Source organism: Eucalyptus grandis, chromosome 9, assembly GCF_016545825.1.
Source record: "Eucalyptus grandis isolate ANBG69807.140 chromosome 9, ASM1654582v1, whole genome shotgun sequence".
Taxonomy (NCBI): domain Eukaryota; kingdom Viridiplantae; phylum Streptophyta; class Magnoliopsida; order Myrtales; family Myrtaceae; genus Eucalyptus; species Eucalyptus grandis.
The window spans coordinates 20,714,525-20,734,768 of record NC_052620.1 but is presented as its reverse complement, the minus strand read 5'-3'; the positions used below and the strand labels follow the sequence as shown (position 1 = coordinate 20,734,768).

Here is a 20,244-nt window from a genome sequence, read left to right as displayed (position 1 = left end):
TCTCGTTGTGTATGAAGTAAGGTATACTCCCATGTCTTTGATTTCTAGTAGACCCTAGTAGACTAGTGGTGACTCATTGGAAAATCCTTAAAGCGTCAATTTGACTTGACATTTGAATTCCTCAATGTCGCGCAAAGTATGAACTTTGGAGAGCATGTGCCCAATCAAGGGTTGTATACATGCCTTTTAGGTATTAACTCTAAACCTATATCTTTTTGTCTTCAAATGGAAAAGGTAGGTTGTGACATAACTGTATTTATGGTAGTGTGATCCACCAACTTTGGTTACAAGCAATGCAAGTTACATATCTAACATCTCAAGAGCTACTAGTAAATTCTATCTTCTTCTTTTTTTATGCCTATTAGTTTGGAAGGTTGGACGTAGTCTTATACAGTCTAAACCGCTATCAACTTGCATGGATTTATTTTTATCTCACTATACTTGCTATTTTATTTACTTGATAAAAGCAACACACATGTAGTTTTAGCTCATTTCTAGACTGTTCCTGCACATAAAAACTTGTTTCTACTCAATTTCGCAAAAAGTAGCCAACTTCACTAGAAAATTTATTCTCTTTAGGTTATATCACTAGCCACAACACTCAACACACTAGATGTCAGATTTTGATTTTCAAAATGTGGGTTGTTGGTACGGAAATTCTCATAGAAAAAGATATTTGACTATATTTTTTTTTATAACAAATCAAGAGAATTCTAGAGATTAAAATTTCTTCGAAGCACGAGGTGAATGTTACATTTTTTTTTTTCAAGATATCAGAAAATATGTCTTTGCGATATATATTAATATATGCCAGAAAGTTTAACCCAAAAACTTAAGTTAATAGGTATAAAGAGATTACCTGAATATAAAGAGCATACAAACCTCATGATCAAGCAATGTATGGCACATCAAATATCTAATTCCTTCATCAAGGGAAATCGCCGAGTGAAAGTACAAGTGAGCCTGCCAAAATATTTAGTAGGACATCTTCACTCAAAAAACTTAAGCCAATGTTATGCCAATTCTAATATATTAACTATTCTACACTACACTAATTTTTTGATATAAGACTTTTATTACATAATTTACACATTCATCTTAACAATTTCCCCTCACTTGAGAGCTCATTGTTAGGTCTACTTTCTTCTAATTTAAGTATCCTTCTGCACCAACATTTTACAAGCTGAATCTCTAAAGCACATCTTCATCTTTGGTCTTTTTCTTTGGACCAAACCACGAAAACTGCTAGTGGGACCATGTTACCATACCCTAATATCTGCCATTGGGACCATGTTACCATACCATAATATCTACCTTCATCCTTGGTCTATTTTCCTGTCACAAGATTTCTTCTTTGAGATATTCGTCAAATACCTATAAATTGAGAATGGACCACTAATCAACAATTGACTCTAATACTAAGACAAGAGTAATGTAATTTGTGTAATTTCTATGTATTTTGGTATGCTATAATGGAGAGTATATGGGCTTATTTATATAGTTAATTAGGGATAGACACAATTAAGGGAGATGTATGTGTAATCTTGAGAGGTGTGGAGAATCAAGGGGAAATCATAATCAATTCTAACATCGCCCAAACTCATGGTGACTCAGAAGAAATCAACTAGAGTTTGGAGAAAAGATCCAAAACGAAAAATCCTAGATGGAATGCCAAAGCAATTTGGTGTGCTAAAGAAAGAATCGACTGATGTTGTCGTGGCTATTTACACGATTGTTGTGTGTTGTCGTGGCTGTTGTGTAGACTACAAGACAACTAAACAAGCTAAGGTGGCTATCGGGCTATATGGACAATGTTGACAAATATGTTAATAGTTATTGAAAAAAAGAAAGACATGAGATAAGAAGTGTCTTCTAAGTGTGCACTGAGCGCAAATACCAAGATAAGAATAATGAAGAAGAAAAAATAGTGTAATTTCATTATATTCCAATGTGTTATAACTAAATGTACATGAGCCTAAAATTTTTTTATGAATATCTAAAGAAACAAGATAATGATGACATCGTTTATAATCACTGAGGGACATGCACAATCAAGGGAAATATATATAATATAATATAATTCCAAGAGATATGGAGAATCAAGAATAATATCCTAATTATCTCTAATAATACAAGCAATGAGATATTCATTAGTTATCAAAGGAAAGAGTAATTCGATCAAAGTGGAAATTGAAGTATATCTAATAGGATGAAAATCACTTATGACTCTTTATAGCTAGCACAGGGTTCGCGAGAACATAATTATGCCTAACGAGGGTCGTTAGTGGCTACTTACCAACAAAGAGTGTAATCCCCCCCTCTAATATCTTCTTGGTTTTTTTTTTTTTTTTACTTGTGTTTGCAAATGTGGCACAAACACTATGTGTACACTTTTTGGTTAAATCAACGATGCCCTATAAGCTATTTGACGGTCATATTCATAATGTTTGAGGGAAAGACTTCATTTCAGAAATTTAGATTACTAGTAAGATTTTTTTTTTTTTTATAGTAACTGAGGGCAGAATAAAAAACTTAGGGGATCAAATTGCATGAATTTAAAATTAGTGCCACATTGCTATCATGGGTGGTGGTATGCAAAAGAATTGAGAATTGCTCGGAATCAATCTAATTCTTAGTTCCATTTTTTGGAACTAGTGGGTATCTATCCAATTCTCGATTGTAGGTGTGGAACCACCACTCAAATCGGACTAGTAATTTATATATATATATATATATATATATATATATATATATATATATATATATATTCAATTTTTAAATAAATTTCCGACGAAAATAAAATTTTAAGAAAATGAAAATCCTAAAATCCCTAAATTTGAAGCTCAACATCCATCAAGTGAGTGCTTGTCTCGTCTCACTCTCACCTCATCTGAGTTTTCTCTCTATCTCTTAGTCATAGCCTCGACTCTTAAGCTCAATGTCTATCAACTCACAACCTCAACTCTCAACTTTTAATATGAGTCCAATCTTTTTACTGATCTTACAATTAAGAATATGGAAGTTCTTTGTTTTTTGTTTTACTTTGGCTTGCTATAAAATGTTGAATTGAGTGTGTGAAGCTTGGTGCGATTAGTTCCATGGACCCATCCAAGAACCAGTTCCCCGTAGATCCATAAAACCAACAAGTGGTTATGGGTTTTAATTTTTCGGAATCGATCATTATTAGGTGGTTCTCAATTCTAGGGTGGGAACTATCCACTCGGACCATGCAACATTTTGATTTTATTAACTAAATTTTATCTTAAAGTCTCACATTGAAGAATTTAATTGTGATTTTATTTTGGAAAATCTTCAAGGAATTTATTTATTTATTTTTTGCATCATCTTATCATCCCAATATATATAAGAATACCAATAAGATGGGATTTGATAGTGATATATGCACAACAAAAGAGAAAAATTCATAAACAAATTATTATGCTAACAAAATTGTCTCTGTTAAATTATTTCTAGATTCTACTCAACAATTTATCCATAAATTCAACAATCTAGAAAGAATTAGGTTTCTAGGAAATTTTTTCTTTTCGACATAACTAATTTTATAAAAGTAAATCTAACAACAAAAATAGTGTCTTTTGATATACATGGAAACTTTTTTAGTAACTAAATCCTACATTAAAACGGAAAAACCAAAAAATAAATAAATAAAATTCAGAATCATCACTTTAAATTACAATTGAATGATCGAGAGTAATTTGATTTTTATTTTTGATCAAAATTAGATGATAGTCACGTAGGAAATGGAAATAGCGCCGCCTCCGTCAAATTTGTTTAGGAATCATGACAAACATGCCTCGTCATTTTCCTCTCACTTGATTTTCAATTTTCCCCAAGACATCCCCGGCCCCTCTTTCTTCAGGCAGCAATCCGAATGATTTGATTGAACTCACGGAACTTGTCGCATCAGCATCACCAGGAAAAAATAGGAAAGGATGTCTACCGACTTTAAATCCATCCCTCTAATCGGTACTTTCTCCTTACTTTCCATCGATCGGATGCGAAACCTCATCGACCCGACGTTCATTCCGTTGCGTTTGGATTTTGTTCTGCAGATATCGGTCCCCTCTTGGCCAAATGCGATGATCCGGACATGGGTGAAGACCCGGGCGTGGCTGAAGTCGTCCGGCAGTTGGATCGGGCTTGTAGGGAGGCTGGTTTCTTCTACGTGGTTAGTGACTCTGTCCCCACTCGCTCCTTCGGGCAGTTTAGCGTCGACCCAGTTGCTGAAAACCCGAGCGCGAGCTTTCTAAGCGGTTTTCAAGTCAATCTGAGTGCTTTGTAGTGGGGTTCTGTATTTGATGGCAGAAATTTATGAGGTCGCTGTCCATAACATCGAGGTCGGCGAATATGTGCTTGTTATCTTGTTTTGCCGAACCCGTGAACTCCTGGTTGCGTCTGAACTTGTTTTCGTATTCGGCTGTTACTGTTCCCAGTATAAGCTGTACTGAATGGTTTTTTTTTTTTTAAGAAATATGTTTGGTATGCATTGTGGGTTGGTCTCCTGATAGACCCAGTCTCGACTTGTTGAGTTTTCTAGGGTGAAAGGTCGTTTAATTAGGCCCCTTTCATTGCTAATAAGTACAACATTATTGCAGGAGCTTGTTTTTGTGAGTTTGCTTGAGTTTGTAGAGTGAGGAATGGGAACTTAAAACTCAAATGGAGTTTTAGGCATGGCAATCACAGAAATTACATAAAAGCATGTGGCTGTTAAAAACTATCTTGTTTTTAGTTCAGCGGGGGAAAAAGCACGAATATTGTGTGCTTCCTTATTCATTCTTCATTGATGCGGGAATGTGTAAACTTTGTCATTGACCAGAAGGGCCATGGTATTCCCGAGTCCCTCATTAAAAAGGTTAGAACCTCGACGCGCGAATTTTTCAAACTTCCTTATGAAGAGAAGTCGAAGATCAAGATGACTCCAGTGGCAGGATACAGGTTAGACTCCCCTGGCATTCTTGAAGTGTCCTCTTGGCGATTGTCAATTTTAGATCGATCACTAGCTGTGTTTTCTTCTCTTAAATTTGATATGCAGAAATGCATATGAATTATTAATAAGTTTTACTTTATTGTAGAACATGGGATGGAAGCATCAAATAGAATGACAAGCTGTGTTCTCTTGTCTTAGATTTTCTATGCAGCAAGTTGTCCATGAATTGTTAGTAATTTTTGGCTTGTTGTAGAACATGAACAGAAGGATCAAATTACAAAGAAAACACTGATTTAAATAAATCAGAAAGAATATCGTGTCCTATAGTGAACCTGTAGAAAAATAAGCGCCCTAAATGTTTGCCTTCCACATGTGAGCGGTGAGGAATACAGAGCTTACTTAATTAGTGAAACAAAATAAGCTTCCGGAAAGGGTGCTTTGAGGAATTTAATGACCTGCCAATTGTCATTCCCATATGATATTTCTCTCTGATGGTAAAGTAGCTTGGCCAGTATACAGAAACAAATGGTCATGCAAAACCTCTCTTCAGCATCATGATCTGATTCTGGTTGGTAGACCTCCCTATACATGTATTTCTAGGATTTTTCCACTTTCTCATTCCTAGGAAAATTATAATCTTGTAATATTGCAAGTTTATACTGGTTTTCAAGTGAATTGCTAATTAGCTTAAAAGTGATTTTTAACATTTTTTTGCAGGGGATACCAGAGAGTTGGTGAAAATATTACAAAAGGTGTACCTGACATGCACGAGGCCATTGACGTAGGTTGCTTCACCAATGTATTGGTTATTGTTTAGATATGCTTGCCCTAAGTACGGGATTAATATATTATGGTAGCAGTTAGTATGATATGACTTGTCCCTGTATGGTAGGGTTCTCTAATCACTATAAGAATCCGTGTTTTCTGAGGTGTCTTTTTTCTTGGATAATTTGTTAAGCTCCGTTGAAGTGGAGTGAAATTGTGATTAGCACTGTTCAATCTGTAAAAGTTTTAGGCAATCCTTAATTCAAGCAAACAGAGTTTCTCCGCATGAAACTCGTACAAATTATGCCAAAGTTATTCCACAACAAATTGCACAGTTATATAGTCCTTTAGGTGGGGGTCCATATCACTGAATATGGAGTCTGCACAAGTATTAGCATGATAATGCTGAGATGTTATCATAGTATTCCACTGCTGTCTCCTGCGTTATTATCTCCCTCCCATTGAAATGACTTAAAATGTGATGTGTGCATGGAGCAGTGTTACAGAGAAGTGAGGCAAGGGATGTATGGAGATCTTGGCAAGGTCATGGAAGGATGTAATCAGTGGTATGTTGAATCAAGAACTCTGACCTAAGATACATGTCTGTGTCTTATATTGTAGCCCCTTTACTGATCAGGGGCGTGATCAGGGTTGTACCCTGACAAGAGCACCATTTTAACTGTTCTTCATCAGCAGCAAGTATTGACCATAAGAAACTTTAGTACTCGTCATACTTGCTTTCCTTAGGTTCATCATTATATCAATGTCATCAAACTGAACTGGGCAAATGGGCAGTGGCCTTGGGCAGTGCCATTATGTATAGACTTAGGTCCCTTGTTGATATATCACTTTGCCGTTCCTTGCTCTTTTATTCTAAGAGTGTGTAATATAAAGATTGTTCTATGAAACACACATATGAGTAGTAAATATGTCTGGAATTCAACTTTTTAACAAACTAAACTTGAGATGGAGTCCTAAGATGAAAATTATAAATATTATTTTTTCCATAAGCTCAGCCTCTTCATTTAATTCATTGCAAATCTCTTAACACTGCTAACATTCAGGTATATGATACCTTGTTTTTGATTGAGTTACATGTTGCTGATTTATTCTAGAATGTGTTAACGCATTTTGCTTTTGTCCCCAATGCAGGCCAGTTAATCCTCCAGATTTAAAGCCAATCATGGAGGAATATGTTAGCCTTTGCACTGGTATAGACTCTTGATTAGTGGTTCTCTGTCGGTACTTTTGGTGGTTTTCTTTCAATACTTTTCTTATCCATCATCTTTGTACACACGATTCTGATTGTTCCTAGAACTTTCAAGAAAGATCATGAGAGGTATTGCATTAGCATTAGGTGGATCCCCAAATGAATTTGAAGGTCAAAGAGCTGGAGATCCATTTTGGGTATTGCGTATAATTGGTTATCCAGGTGCATCAAAAGCAAATGGCCTTGGAACTCCTGAAAATGACATTGGATGGTGATACATTTGTCCTCTCATCGCGAGTTAATTCATTGTCAATGATTGTACTCTAGAATTCTTCATTACTGTAGTCTCTCATGCGGTTTTTTCTTTCTTTTCTTCTTGTGCATGAAACAAACAGCGGAGCGCACACTGATTATGGTAACTTTCTGAGTCTTTAGAGGATTTCATACTTGAAATAAAGGACCGTGAGTTTATATATTGGTTATGATGCTATGTTACAGGTTTGTTGACTCTGGTGAATCAGGATGATGACATCACTGCTCTTCAGGTACAGTCGCAATTTTTTTTAATGTTTTAATTTTGATATTTTAAATGAGTTCTTAATCATTAAAGAGTAATTACAGAAGCAGTGAGACTGAGTTAAGTATTAAATTGATTCAAATTGTTCTGCTAATTCCTTAGAGAAGTCTGTTCTTTGAATTTCGAGATGACATGTATGAGTACATTTTCTAGTCCAGGCTGTCGGTCATTCCAGAGGGCAGTATATATTTGGTGTGGCTTTGCTTTTAACTTTTGTTTTTCTTCTCCTTTTGACTTTTAGAAATTGATATTAGCTTTTCATTATGGAACACTTCACTCTTTAGAACGTTTAAGTAACATCTCAAGTCGCCATAATATTTTTCACAACATTTTTAATATATTGAATTTGGCAGTAAATGCAACAGTTAGTTGTTTGGTTTAGATTAAAGGAAAACTAGATGCCATGCTAGTTCCCACCAATACAAAGATTGCAGTCAATTTAATAATGGCCAAGTGGAATTTGGAATATCCTCTTTAGACCAAACCAAGGAGGCCCTCAATAGATGATTGACGTTGATGAAAATGGATTTAGATCTGATCATCAGAATATGTTTGGGTCTATCTATCCTGATTGTTAAGTACTTTCTTTAATGTTCAGAGCAGCTGCACAACCATGGTCATAAATACAGCCCCTAAGTTTTGTCATCCCATAGGTTGCCACAGCAATATAAATTTCTCATGTTACTCATTTTGATTGATCCTCTGCTTAGTTTGTTGTTGTTATTGTCATCTCATTCTATTGGTGTTGGATCATGCAGAATGAGTGAGAAGGTTTAAATCTTGAATGGTATCAGATCACATTCTGTAATAAATTACAATCAGTATTACACCTTATTCAGTGAAAACCTGCCATGCATTTTGCTTATCAAAACTTCATAGCTCCTCTATTAGGTTCATTTTGATCTTGGTGAGTTTTTGAAGGTCAAGAACCTCTCTGGTGAGTGGATCTCTGCTGTTCCTATTCCCGGAACATTTGTTTGCAACATAGGTGACATGCTTAAGGTATGAACTTGGGGAAGAAGACTCCTTGATGTTCATTTCTGACTTTGTGCTGGATTGGCAAATCAATTTTTGGTCTGGACAACTGCAGATTTGGTCCAATGGCCTATATGACTCAACATTGCATCGCGTAATTAATAGTTGCCCAAGATATCGAGTCTGTGTAGCATACTTTTATGAGGTTAGTTTCTTGACTGGAATCTTCTTTATGCATTTCTTTTTGTTGAATCCAGTTCTTTTCTCAACGCTAATTAATGTTTTACAAACAGCCGAATTTCGATGTCCCGGTGGAGCCTTTAGATTTCTGTGTGAGGAGAACCGGTGGAACCAGGAAGTTTGGAAGAGCATGCTATGGAGAGCATTTAGTTAGCAAAGTCCAAACAAATTTTGTGGAGTAAAATACAAAATCCCATCTCTTCCATTGTCAGTTTAAGCTTGACATAAATGATGTATTTTGCATTTGATTGCTTAATGTTGTACTCTCTGCTGTGGATACTGAATTTGTAAAGTCATGGAATAATAGTTGCACGTATTTCTTCCGAAGTCCTTAATAACGGGGTTGACTGTGGGTGCTACATTTATCCTGTTTTTATTCTTTGGCTATTGGATTTTCACTTGCAGGATCTTGAATTTGTAGTGTATCATGGTTTACTTGACCATGAGACTACTGTACTAATAGACAAAGGGTCCTTCTAGACAAAGGTCCTTCCCATTTCTATTCACTCTCTTGTTTGATGACAGAGAGGTTGTGTTTTTCTTTTGTTTGATTATATTATCTTTTCAGGTCTCTTGATAGTCAAGTTAATAGATGTACGAAAGTTTACTCGACTCTATGCAAATCAACAACTTCAACAACATTAATTTACTATACTCAAATGATACTTAAATTCACGAGAAACTTACATGCTTGCAGTTACAATGCATGATGCAAACATTAAAAAAACTAAGTACAGAAAGCTGCTGTGCCCCATTATTTTTCTGGCAGAAGCCACATGACAATTGCTTTAACCCTGTCTAATAACTTTACTTGCTATCGGTTCCTATTGAGTGCCGCATAAGAAGGTGATGGTGCTGGGGCGATCTCAGGTGTCACTAACCCTTTGGAGGTATCCTCGGCATTTAACTGACTAATCTTGCAGGGGACATATCTCATTGATCTCTCGTTTGGGCACTTTACCTTCTTGGAGAAGAAGGCATCACATTCTGCCAAAGATCTCTGTGATGGAAGACCTAAAATGCAGTTCATCCTTACGTCGAGCTTTTTCTTCAAGATCAACTTCCGGCATTCCGGCCCAACCTGTGTGAAGTAATTGTTGTTCAGTGTTAGTGCACTCAACTTCGGCAGCATGCACACCGTCTCAGGAACTGGTCCGTATAAATGGCTATACGACAAGTTTAGCTGATTCATCTGCTGCAGACAGCCGAAGGAATGTGGTATGGGACCAGTCAACTGATTGATACTGGCGTCGAAAGTAGTGGTTTTCTTCAGAAGTCCTATCTCATACGGAAGGCAACCCGATAATTGGTTATTCAGGAACAGCACCTCTAGCAACGACTTTGAAGTTTGCCCTATGCTTCGAGGGATTGGGCATGTGAACTTGTTGGCTAGGGTGAGATAACTTACGGGTGTTTTACCGAGATTTTCCGAGATTGTCCCATTGAACTTCTTGTTGTTGAGAAAGAGAACTTCAAGGTCCAGAGGTAATACTTGCGGTGGTATCGGTCCAAATCAGGTTGTTGAACCTGAGATCCAAGAAAGTGAGCCTGGTGGTGCCTAGAACGATAATTGAGAATGTTAAATTAATGTCTCGACTTTGAATTCAGATAACGATTTGTTAAACTAAATTTGTTGATAAAGATTTCCCAAGTAGATTTTAAATTTGAACGAGGAAATTTGTTGGATTCTTGAAGATTTACAAAAGATGAAATAATAGAATAAAGAAAAAAAAAAGGGAGCAAAGTTTTCTTTATATGCAGAAAGCTTGCCGAAAGGGGCCTAGTGGGCACACATATAAGAATATATACTAATTTCCTTATCCACGGAAGCCTACATAAGCCGTAGGGGTGAGCATGGTCCGGGTTGGTCCGGGCCACCCCCTAACCCTAGGACCAACCCGTTTGGTGTCGGTCCCAATTTTAGGACCGAGGACCGACCCTATTGAGTCTGGAACCAAGGACCGGACCGACCCAATGGGTTCGGTCCGGTTCCAGGGTCAACCCGGGACCGATCGATAATTTTTTTCGTCTTATTTTTTATACTTCCTAAAAAGCAAACCTACAAATTCAAATTACACATCCATCGACAATACGGCATTGTGCAATTAAACTATAAATACCAATACATATTTAGCAAATCTAAGATGACACAATAATAAAAATTTTGTACCTACTAACCGCTCATCGAGATATGGGACAAGATGGAAAGTTCTTGTAATCATATGTCTTTAATATTCATAATCACGTAGAGTTCACTCAACCAAAACATGAGCTTCACATCACTTGACTAGCAAATCACTGTATCCACTGCAATACTACTCTACTCTTCAAAAACTTCTATCATTTGACACAAATTGAAAAGTAAAGTGCAACTGAAATTCATTAGTACAATTAAACCATAAAAAGTCAAAATACTTAATATAAACCATGAATATATAACTTCACATCTTGTTAATTCACTTGAACTTCTAAACACCTGAAAACAAAACAAACTACATATAATTAATACTCAACAAAAGTTTTAAATTGAAATTATTATTAGTGCTATTAATAGAACATCTCAATATAATATAATATAACAGACATTTTACTTAGGTTTGAATATATATAAAAGAATTATAAATAATATAATACAATACAATATAATATAATATATAGGGTTGGTCCAGAGTTGGACCGACCAAAAACTCTTAGGACCGAGGACCAACCCATATAGTGTTGGTCCTGAAATTTCAGGACCAAGGACCGACCCAGTCCCCTTGGGGACCGGACCAGGACCAGCAGGGTTGGGCCGGTCCAGGGTTGGTCCAGGGTCGACCCTAGACCGCTGCTCACCCCTAATAAGCCGAATTATTTGCGTGGGGCCCAAAAGTCAAGACTTTGACTTTTAGGCACACACAATATAAAAGGAGTACGTAACGCCTCTGGATGTCCACAATTCGCTAGTTTTTTGAAGCCACGCGAAGCTTTCCAAAGGAACGTGAAGATTTATGTATGTGGACCAAAGACGAACAGCGGAGTTCTTGATTTTGGCATACGTAGAGCGTTTTGCTTTGAGCTTGAACGTGCGATAATTTTGTGCCGTGAGTTTATGTTAAAGCGAGTTGTTTATTTATAAACACTTTGGGTTTGAGATTAAATCTAGGTGTAGGAAACACTCAAGCGTGTGAACAATTGTAAACTTTGATTCTTCGATTATAGTAGATTATTTGATGCTGGCTCTTCCCGTGGACGTAAATACCTATACTCAGACCAAACCACGTAAATTTCTAGTGTTCTTATTATTTCTCATATATTTATCTGATGATTTCGCATTAACATAAATTGCAAAATCCTATTGTTTCCGCGTATTATATTCCAACAATTGGTATAAGAGCTTGGGATCAGATTTCTTGATTGTGATTTGGAGCTTTTGCTTATCTGATTATTATCTAGAAAACTCTGTTATTGCAATTATGTCTGAGAAGAAATCTGAAATTGAGTGTTATGGTGCATCAAGATGCGGACTTTATTGACAACCCAAGGTTTAGCCAAGGCATTGGATGGTGAAAATGGATTGCTATTATAACGAAAGCTCGGAAAGGGTAGAGCTAATGGAAAGAATAAACAACACAATCTTGTTAAATTTGTCGGATGAGGTCTTAATAGGGTTGTTGAGGAGAAGGATGCCGCAGCATTATGGGCAAAACTTCAAGCACACTATATGAAGAAATGTTTGAACAATCGCTTGTACATGTTGAAGAAATGTTTCAATTTAGATATACTAAATGTACATCTATCAGAACCCACCTAGATGAATTTAATAAACTCATGATAGATTTGAAGAATGTTAGTAAGATAATTGATGATGAAAAATAGGGCATGATATTGTTAGTCTATTTAACATAGTCATGTGAGTACTTTACTAATTCATTATTGCAGAAGCGTACTACAATTACCTCAAAAGAGGTAAAGTTCGCCTTATTCTCTAAGGAGTGGCAGAAAAAGTTGCGAGATGATGGTATGGGGCAAGGAGTAGCACAAGCATTGATGATTTGAGGTAGAGAACAACATCGAGGGCTTAGTAGTAGCAGAGGTAAAAGCAAATTGAAATCACGTCATAGAAAGTCCAAGGAACACGTGAAGTGCTTTGAGTGTCACGAGGAGGGGCATATCAGGAGAGATTGTCCAAAGTGGAGGAATAAAGCTAATAGGTCGAATGCTACAAGTAGTGTGGCAAACATTGCCGAGGGGAGCAATAGTGATGCAGAAGTTGTTTTATGTGTGACTATTACTTTGTTAGGAGACGAATGGGTGCTAGATTCGAGGTGTTCTTATCATATGATGCCTCATAAGAACTGGTTTACTACTTACTAGACTGCAGATGGTGGTAGAGTTCTTTTGAGAATAATGCAGTCTATAAGGATGTGGGGATAGGGACAATTTGGATTCGGATGCATAATGGGGGTGGTGTGCACATTGACAGATGTAAGGCATGTATTAGAGCTCAAGAAGAACCTTATTTCTCTAAGGACACTCGATGACATCGGGTGTAGGTACACTGCTAAAGGTGGAGTACTGAATATCTCTCGAATTGCCATGATAGTGATGAAGGGGAAGAAAGTGAATACTTTCTATTATCTACTAGAGAGACCGTGACTAGAACCACTGCAGTTTCATCAGATAAATCAGACTCTAACTTAACTCAGTTATGGCATATAAGTTTAGAGCACATGAGTGAGGCAAGTGTGACAATGTTGAGTGAAAGGGGATTGTTGAAGGGTCAAAAGATAGGAAAGCTGGACTTATGTGAGCACTCTATCTTTGGGAAGCAGCACCGAGTTAAGTTTGCTATAACTATTCATTCAACCAAACGACGAGTTGAATATATTCATTCAGACGTCTAGGGCTCGTCTTCGGTTTCTTTGAAAAGGAGGTGCCCGATATATGCTGACTTTTATCGACAATTATTCGAGAAAGGTATGAGTATACTTTCCGAAGCAAAAATATGATGTGTTTGATCGGTTCAAGAAATTTAAGGTATTGATTGAGAAGTAGTCAGATAAACAAATTAAGTGCCTAAGAACCAATAATGGCATGAAGTTCTATGGTAAATATTTTACTGAGTTTTGTGAGAAAGAATGTATTGTAAGACACCGCATAATACCTGAGACATTATAATAGAATGGCGTGGTAGAACGGAAGAATAAAACTTTGCTTGAGCATGCTCGATGTATGTTTTTGCATGTAGGACTTGGTAAGGAATTTTGGGCCGAAGCAGTGAACATAACATGTTACCTTGTTAATCGATCTCCATCATCAGCTATCGAGTGGAAGACTCCTGAAAAAGTATGGTCAGGGAAATCTATTGATTACTTCCGATTACGTATATTTGGATGTCTTGCATATGCTCATGCGAGTGATGGTAATCTTGAGTTGAGAGCGAGAAGTGCATATTTTTGGGTTATGCACATGAGGTGAAAGGCTACCAGCTGTGGTGCATCAATCCAAAATCACCTGGTTTTCTAATCAGTAGAGATGTGATCTTTGATGAGACTGCAATGCTTCAATAAAGGAGTTCCATGATACAACCAGTAGAGAAGATAGATCATGGTGTCGTTAGTGAGGTGAGGCTTCAGGTGGAGACTTTGGAGACCTCAAAGGTAACAGAAGTTGAGACTACAGATGAAGCTGCAGTTTCTAAAGTCAGTGATAGTAAATAACTAGCAAAGCTACAGTACACTATAGCCATAGATAGACAGAGAAGACAAATTAAATCATCGGTATGTTATGGTTATACATATATTGCTTATACATTGACTGTAGGTGATGAGGTGGAGATAGATGAGTCTTCATCTTACTCTGAGGCGATGGCTAATTCGGAGTTGTCACAGTTGCTAAGGGCTATGAGTGAAGAGATGGAATCACTCCATCGAAATTAGACATGAGAGCTGGTCAAAGTACCAAAAAGCCAAAAGATTGTTGGAATTAAATGGGTCTTTAAATGAAAAGAGGGCATTCTAATGTTAAGATAGCGAGGTATAAGGCGAGACTTGTGGCGAAAGGATATACACAGTGTGAGGGTATTGACTACAATGAGGCGTTCTTTCCTATAGTAAAACATACTTTTATTCGTGTTTTACTTGCCTTAATTGCTTCGTAGGATCTCGAGTTAGAGCAGCTAAATGTAAAAACTACGTTTCTTCACAATGAGTTAGAGGAGCGGATTTACATGAGGCAACCGGATAGATTTTTGTTATTCCAGGTAAGGAAGATCATGTTTGCTTATTGAACAAATCTTTGTATGGGTTGAAACAGTCTCCTAGGTAGTGGTATAAACGTTTTGATGCTTTTATAGCTAGTCAAAACTATTCAAAAAGTTAGATGGATAGCTGTGTTTACTTTAGGAAATTGGATAATGGTTCTTTGATTTATCTACTCTTATATGTTGATGATATGCTGATAGTAGTTAAGAATATGTCTAATATTGATGTGCTGAAGATGCGGTTAAATGTTGAATTTGAGATGAAAGATTTAGGTGCAGCAAAGAAAATATTGGGTATGGAGATTTGACGTGACAGGACTGTAGGAGTTTTACGTCTATCTCAGAAAAAATATATTGAGAAGATCGTGGCATGTTTTAATATGCAATCGGCAAAATCTATAAGTACACCTTTAGCGAAGCACTTTAAAATTTCAGATAAATTATCACTGCAAACTGAGGAGGAAGAGGAGCATATGTCCCATGTTCCTTCTTTTAGTGTCATGGGTAGTGTTATATATGCTATGGTATGCACTAAGCCTGATATTTCACAAGTTGTGAGCGTGGTTAGTCGCTATATGAAGTGTCTTGATAAAGTTTGTTGGAAAACTATGAAGTGGATCCTCAAATATGTAAAGGGACAACAAACGTGAGTATAATGTATCGGAGGGAAAGCAATAGTAGTGAGACTACTGATTTTATAGATTCGGATCACGACGGTGGCTTGGATAATCACAGGTCTTTAGCAGGGTACATGTTTACATTAGCGGGTGGTGTAGTTAGTTAGAAATCTTCCTTACATGATCACATTGTCTTGTTTTTGACTAAGGTAGAGTACATAGCACTAATCTTTATAGCGAATGATGTAATATGGTTACAAAGTTTGCTCTTGAACTTTGGCTTAGAACAGAAAAGTGTGGATATACATTGTGATAACCAATGTGTGATATATTTAGCGTATAATCTAGTTTATCACGAGCGAACAAAGCATATCAACATCAAGTACCACTTCATCCGAAATGTCTTAGCTAAGGGTAATGTTGTTGTTAAAAAGATTGTTACAGCATATAACCTAGCAGACATGATGATTAAGACTGTTCCTTTGGTGAAGCTCAAGCTTTGCTTGAGCTCTATTGGTGTCTATGGAGAGTGAATGTCTGTCGGGGCATTGGGAGAACAACATGGATGATGAGTACTATAGGTTGGCTTCAAACATCAAACTAAGGTGGAGAATTGTTAAATTAATGTCTCGAGTTTGAATACGGATAACAATTTGTTAAACCGAATTTGTTGATAAAGATTTCCCAAGTAGATTTCAAATTGGATGAGAAAATTCGCTGGACTCTTGAAGATTTATAAAAGAGGAAATAATAGAATAAAGGAGAAAAAAAGGGAGCAAAGTTTTCTTTATCTACAGAAGGTTGCCGAAAGGGGCCTAGTGGGCACACATATAAGAATAGATACGAATTTCCTCATCCGCGGAAGCCTGCAGAAGCCGAATTATTTGCGTGGGCCCCAAAAGTCAAGACTTTGACTTTTGGGCACACACAATATAAAAGGCGTACATAAACCAACTCCTCTAGATGTCCACGATTCACTAGTTTTCTGAAGCCGCATATCATTGAAGCCACGCGAAGCTTTCAAAGAACGTGAAGATTTACGTATGTGGACCAAAGGCAAACGGTGGAGTTCTTGATTTTGGCGTACGTAGAGCGTTTTGCTTTGAGCTTGAACACACGGTAATTTTGTGCCGTGAGTTTATGTCTAAGTGAGTTGTTTATTTATAAACACTTTGGGTTTATAGTTAAATCTAGGTGTGGGAAACACTCGAGTGTGTGAGTGATTGTAAACTCTAATTCTCCGATTATAGCGGATTATTTGTTGCTGGCTCTCCCCGTGGACGTAGGTACTGATAGTCAAACCGAACCACGTAAATTTCTAGTATCCTTATTATTTCTTATTTATAGTAATAACACAAAGATGCTTTGCCTTGGATTACGTACCAAGCAAATTTATTCGCATCTGTACCAATCCAAAACAACATAAAAAGCATCCCCTACAAAGTTTAAGTCAAACTTTCCTTCTTGGTAGCATCCGAAAGAAAAAAACATTTCCATATTGTATAGATTGTCCAAAAATTCCTAAACATATAATATCACAGTCAACTCAATCTTAAACCTTTCAATTATAAAAATTTATTCCTAAACTTTTTGACAATTTACTAATTTAGTCCTAAACATCTCAATTGTGTTAATTTATTCTTAAACATTTTAAGGATTTATTAATTTAGTCAAAAACCTTTTAATGATTTACCAATATAGTTATTCCAACCAATTTCGGCTAAAAATCAATGATATGGACACCAACCGGCCTATATTGCATGACAGTTGCTGACGTAGATAATTTTTTAAAAATTATGAATTTTTTCCTTTTCTTTTCCGTTTGCTCGTGGTAGGTTGTTGGCCATGGCCAAGTACCAGCCAAAGGAAGAAAAGAAATAAAGAAAAAAAAAGATCCAAAATAAAAAAATAATCGTAATATCAATTATAATTAATTAGGGATATACACAATCAATGGAGATGTATGTACAATCTTGAGAGGTGTGGAGAATCAAGGGGAAATCATAATTAATTCTAACATCGCCCAAACTCAAGGTAACTTAGAAATCAACTGGAGTTTGGGAAAAAGATCTCAGAAAGAAAAAATCCTAGATGAGAACATTGAATCGGTTTGGTGTGCTGAAGAGAGAATTGGCTGATGTTGGCATGGTTGTTGTGTAGACTATGCAACAAGATGTTGCCATTGTGGCAAGAGGCTATCTGCACAAGAGACTACTGTGGCTACTGTGTGAACTTTGGGACAACTGAGTGAGCTGAGGTCGCTAATGACTATATGGACAATTTTGAGAGAGATGTTAATAGTTATTGAAAAAGAGAAAGATGTGAGATAAGAAGTGTGTTCTAGGTGTGTACTTAGGTGTGCGTCAAGTGCATATACCAAGATAAGAATAATGAAGAAAAAAAAATTGTGCAATTTCATTATATTCCAATGCATTATAATTAAGAGTGCATGAGCCTAAACTTTATTAGATGATTATCTAAAGAAACAAGATAATGATGATATCATTTATAGTCGCTCACGGACATGCACAATCAAGAGCAATATATGTGTAATTCTAAGAGATATGGAGAATTAAGAGAAATATCCTGTTTATCTCTACCATAATTAAATATTATAATTATCTCTAATAATACGAATGATGAGATATTCATTAGTTACAAAAGCAAAGAGTAATTCCATCAAAGTGGAAATTGAAGTATATCAATTCAAGATATGAAATTAAAAAAAAAAAAAAAAAAAATCACCTATAACTCTCTATAGATAGCACAGAGTTCGCCGACCTTAGCTGTGCTTGATGAGGGTTGGTAGAGGCTACCTGCCGACAAAGTGTGTAACCCTTCCCCCTTTTTATCTTCTAGGATTTTCCTTTTTCTTTTCCCCTTGTGTTTGCAGATGTGGCACTAGCACTATTTGTACACTTTTTGGTTGAGTAGCGATGCCCATCAGCTATTCGATGGTCATATTGTTTGAGGAAAAGACTTCATTTCAAAAATTTAGATTGCTAGTGAGATTTTTATAGTAATAGAGTGCATAATAAAAAATAAAAAATAAAAACTTAGGGGATCAAATTGCATGAATTTAAAACTAGCGTCATTATTTTGCCACAAGTAGGGGTAACATTAAAGAACCAAAAACTGTCCGGAACCAGTAGGGAACTATCTGGTTCTCAGTTCTAGGTGTGGAACCGCCTACTTAGACCGGACCGATAATAAATATATATTTAATTTTTAAGAAAATTTTCCGACCAAATAAAAATTTAACAAAAATGAAAATCCTAAAACCCCTAGATTTGAAGCTCAACACCCATCAATTGAGTGCTTGTCTTGTCTCACTCTCATCTCATCTGAGTTGTCTTTCTATCTCTCACTCACGACCTCGATTTTCAACTTTTAATATAAGTCCAATCTTTTTATTGATCTTGCATTTAAGAATAGGGAAATTCTTTGTTTTTTATTTTACTTTGGCTTGCCATAAAATGTTGCATTAAGTGTGTGAAGCTTGATGCGACCTATTTCATGGACCCACCAAAGCATTGGACTGGCTGGTTCGGTAGATCCATAGAATCAACAGATGGTTCCTGGTTCCAAATTTTTGGAAACAGTCCTCATTGAGTGATTTTCGATTCCAAGATGGGAACCGCCCACTCGGATCATGCTCACCCCTAACCATGGGTTTCATGAGCAAACACCTTGATGGTGGTTGCCGCTTGTCATCGATCATGATCATCCTAACACCCAACCCCCCTCTCAATGTAATAGCTAGAGGTCCTGATGGTTCATTATCTTTTTGAATACTTTATCTTTGGAATTGTCCTTTATCTTTTTATCTTTTGTCCTTTTTTACAAAGAGCCCTGATTATGTTATAATAATCCATGAACTATAGGAAACTCCTTAAGTCAATGTGGGTTCTCACACTTGGTCTCTAATTTGTCTTAAAAGTAAGGAAAATGCAACAAAAAATCTTAAATTATGTCAATTGTAACACATTTATCATAAATTTTATTATATCCGCATGACACATTTACTTTTAACCTCAAATCATGTCAAATTGGCACCCATGTGATATATTTACTCTCTATTAAAATTCTGTTAGCGAACGCCTTCTAAAAATCTTATGTGCCCACCAACATGGAGAAAAAAGCAAACAATGCTAACGTATAAAAAATATCTAACTTATTGTATTTTACTTTTTCTTTTCTTTTTCCATTTATTTTTAACTTCTCTCGTTTCTTCCTTAGTTTGGCGATGGTGAGAACGGTGGTGATGGTGACAGTAAGGGTGGAGGTGGTAGGGAGGGTTGCGGTGAAGATGAAGGAAGAAGGCAAAAAGTGGCGGTGGTGTGTTGGAGACGGCGAGTGGGGACTCGGATGGCGGAGTCTCGGCGGCTGGCGGAACGGCAATGCTCGGGCGAAGGGCAGCAGGCGTCGGGCGCGACGGAGACGAGCGGGATGCTGGGGCAGTTGCTGGCGAGCGAGCGGCGCTCGTGGCTGTGGAGATGCAAAGGAAGGGGGGGATGGGGATTCAGACGGCCGAAGCTTCCCCTGGAAGAAGATGATTTTTTTTTTATTTTTTCTCATCTTCTTTTGCTCTTCCTTTTTCTCTGTATTCTGACGCCGACTTCTTTCTTTTTTCTGCAACTTGCTGACTTCCTCTTCTTTTCTCTGCAG

The 20,244-nt window shown here is 36.8% G+C and overlaps 1 protein-coding gene and 1 pseudogene across 2 annotated transcripts; one reads left to right on the top strand and one right to left on the bottom strand.

The window, feature by feature from the left end:
* Positions 1–3,824: 3,824 nt before the first annotated feature.
* Positions 3,825–9,196, top strand: LOC104418539 (probable 2-oxoglutarate-dependent dioxygenase At3g50210). 2 transcript variants are annotated; one of them, XR_005546631.1, is made up of 13 exons: positions 3,825–3,987; positions 4,074–4,189; positions 4,838–4,956; positions 5,666–5,729; positions 6,212–6,279; positions 6,866–6,924; positions 7,029–7,194; positions 7,319–7,338; positions 7,422–7,468; positions 8,422–8,502; positions 8,591–8,680; positions 8,769–8,948; positions 8,979–9,196. XR_005546631.1 is itself a non-coding variant. In XM_010029913.3 (12 exons), exons 1-12 carry the CDS (start codon positions 3,954–3,956, stop codon positions 8,895–8,897), a joined length of 993 nt encoding a protein of 330 aa, XP_010028215.2. In that variant the 5' UTR covers positions 3,825–3,953; the 3' UTR covers positions 8,898–9,113. The 2 variants fall into 2 exon arrangements, 1 of the variants encoding a protein (XP_010028215.2); XM_010029913.3 differs by having other exon boundaries at positions 8,769–9,113.
* Positions 9,197–9,341: 145 nt separating this feature from the next.
* Positions 9,342–11,427, bottom strand: LOC120286276 (annotated as a pseudogene).
* Between the last annotated feature and the right edge of the window lie 8,817 nt (positions 11,428–20,244).

Coding starts and splice junctions, on each gene's coding strand:
- LOC104418539 (XM_010029913.3), top strand. CDS start 3,954: ATGTCTACCGACTTTAAATCCATCCCTCTAATCG. Junction 4,190..4,837: donor AGGCTGGTTTCTTCTACGTG/GTTAGTGACTCT, acceptor GTCATTGACCAG/AAGGGCCATGGTATTCCCGA. Junction 8,681..8,768: donor GTGTAGCATACTTTTATGAG/GTTAGTTTCTTG, acceptor TTTTACAAACAG/CCGAATTTCGATGTCCCGGT.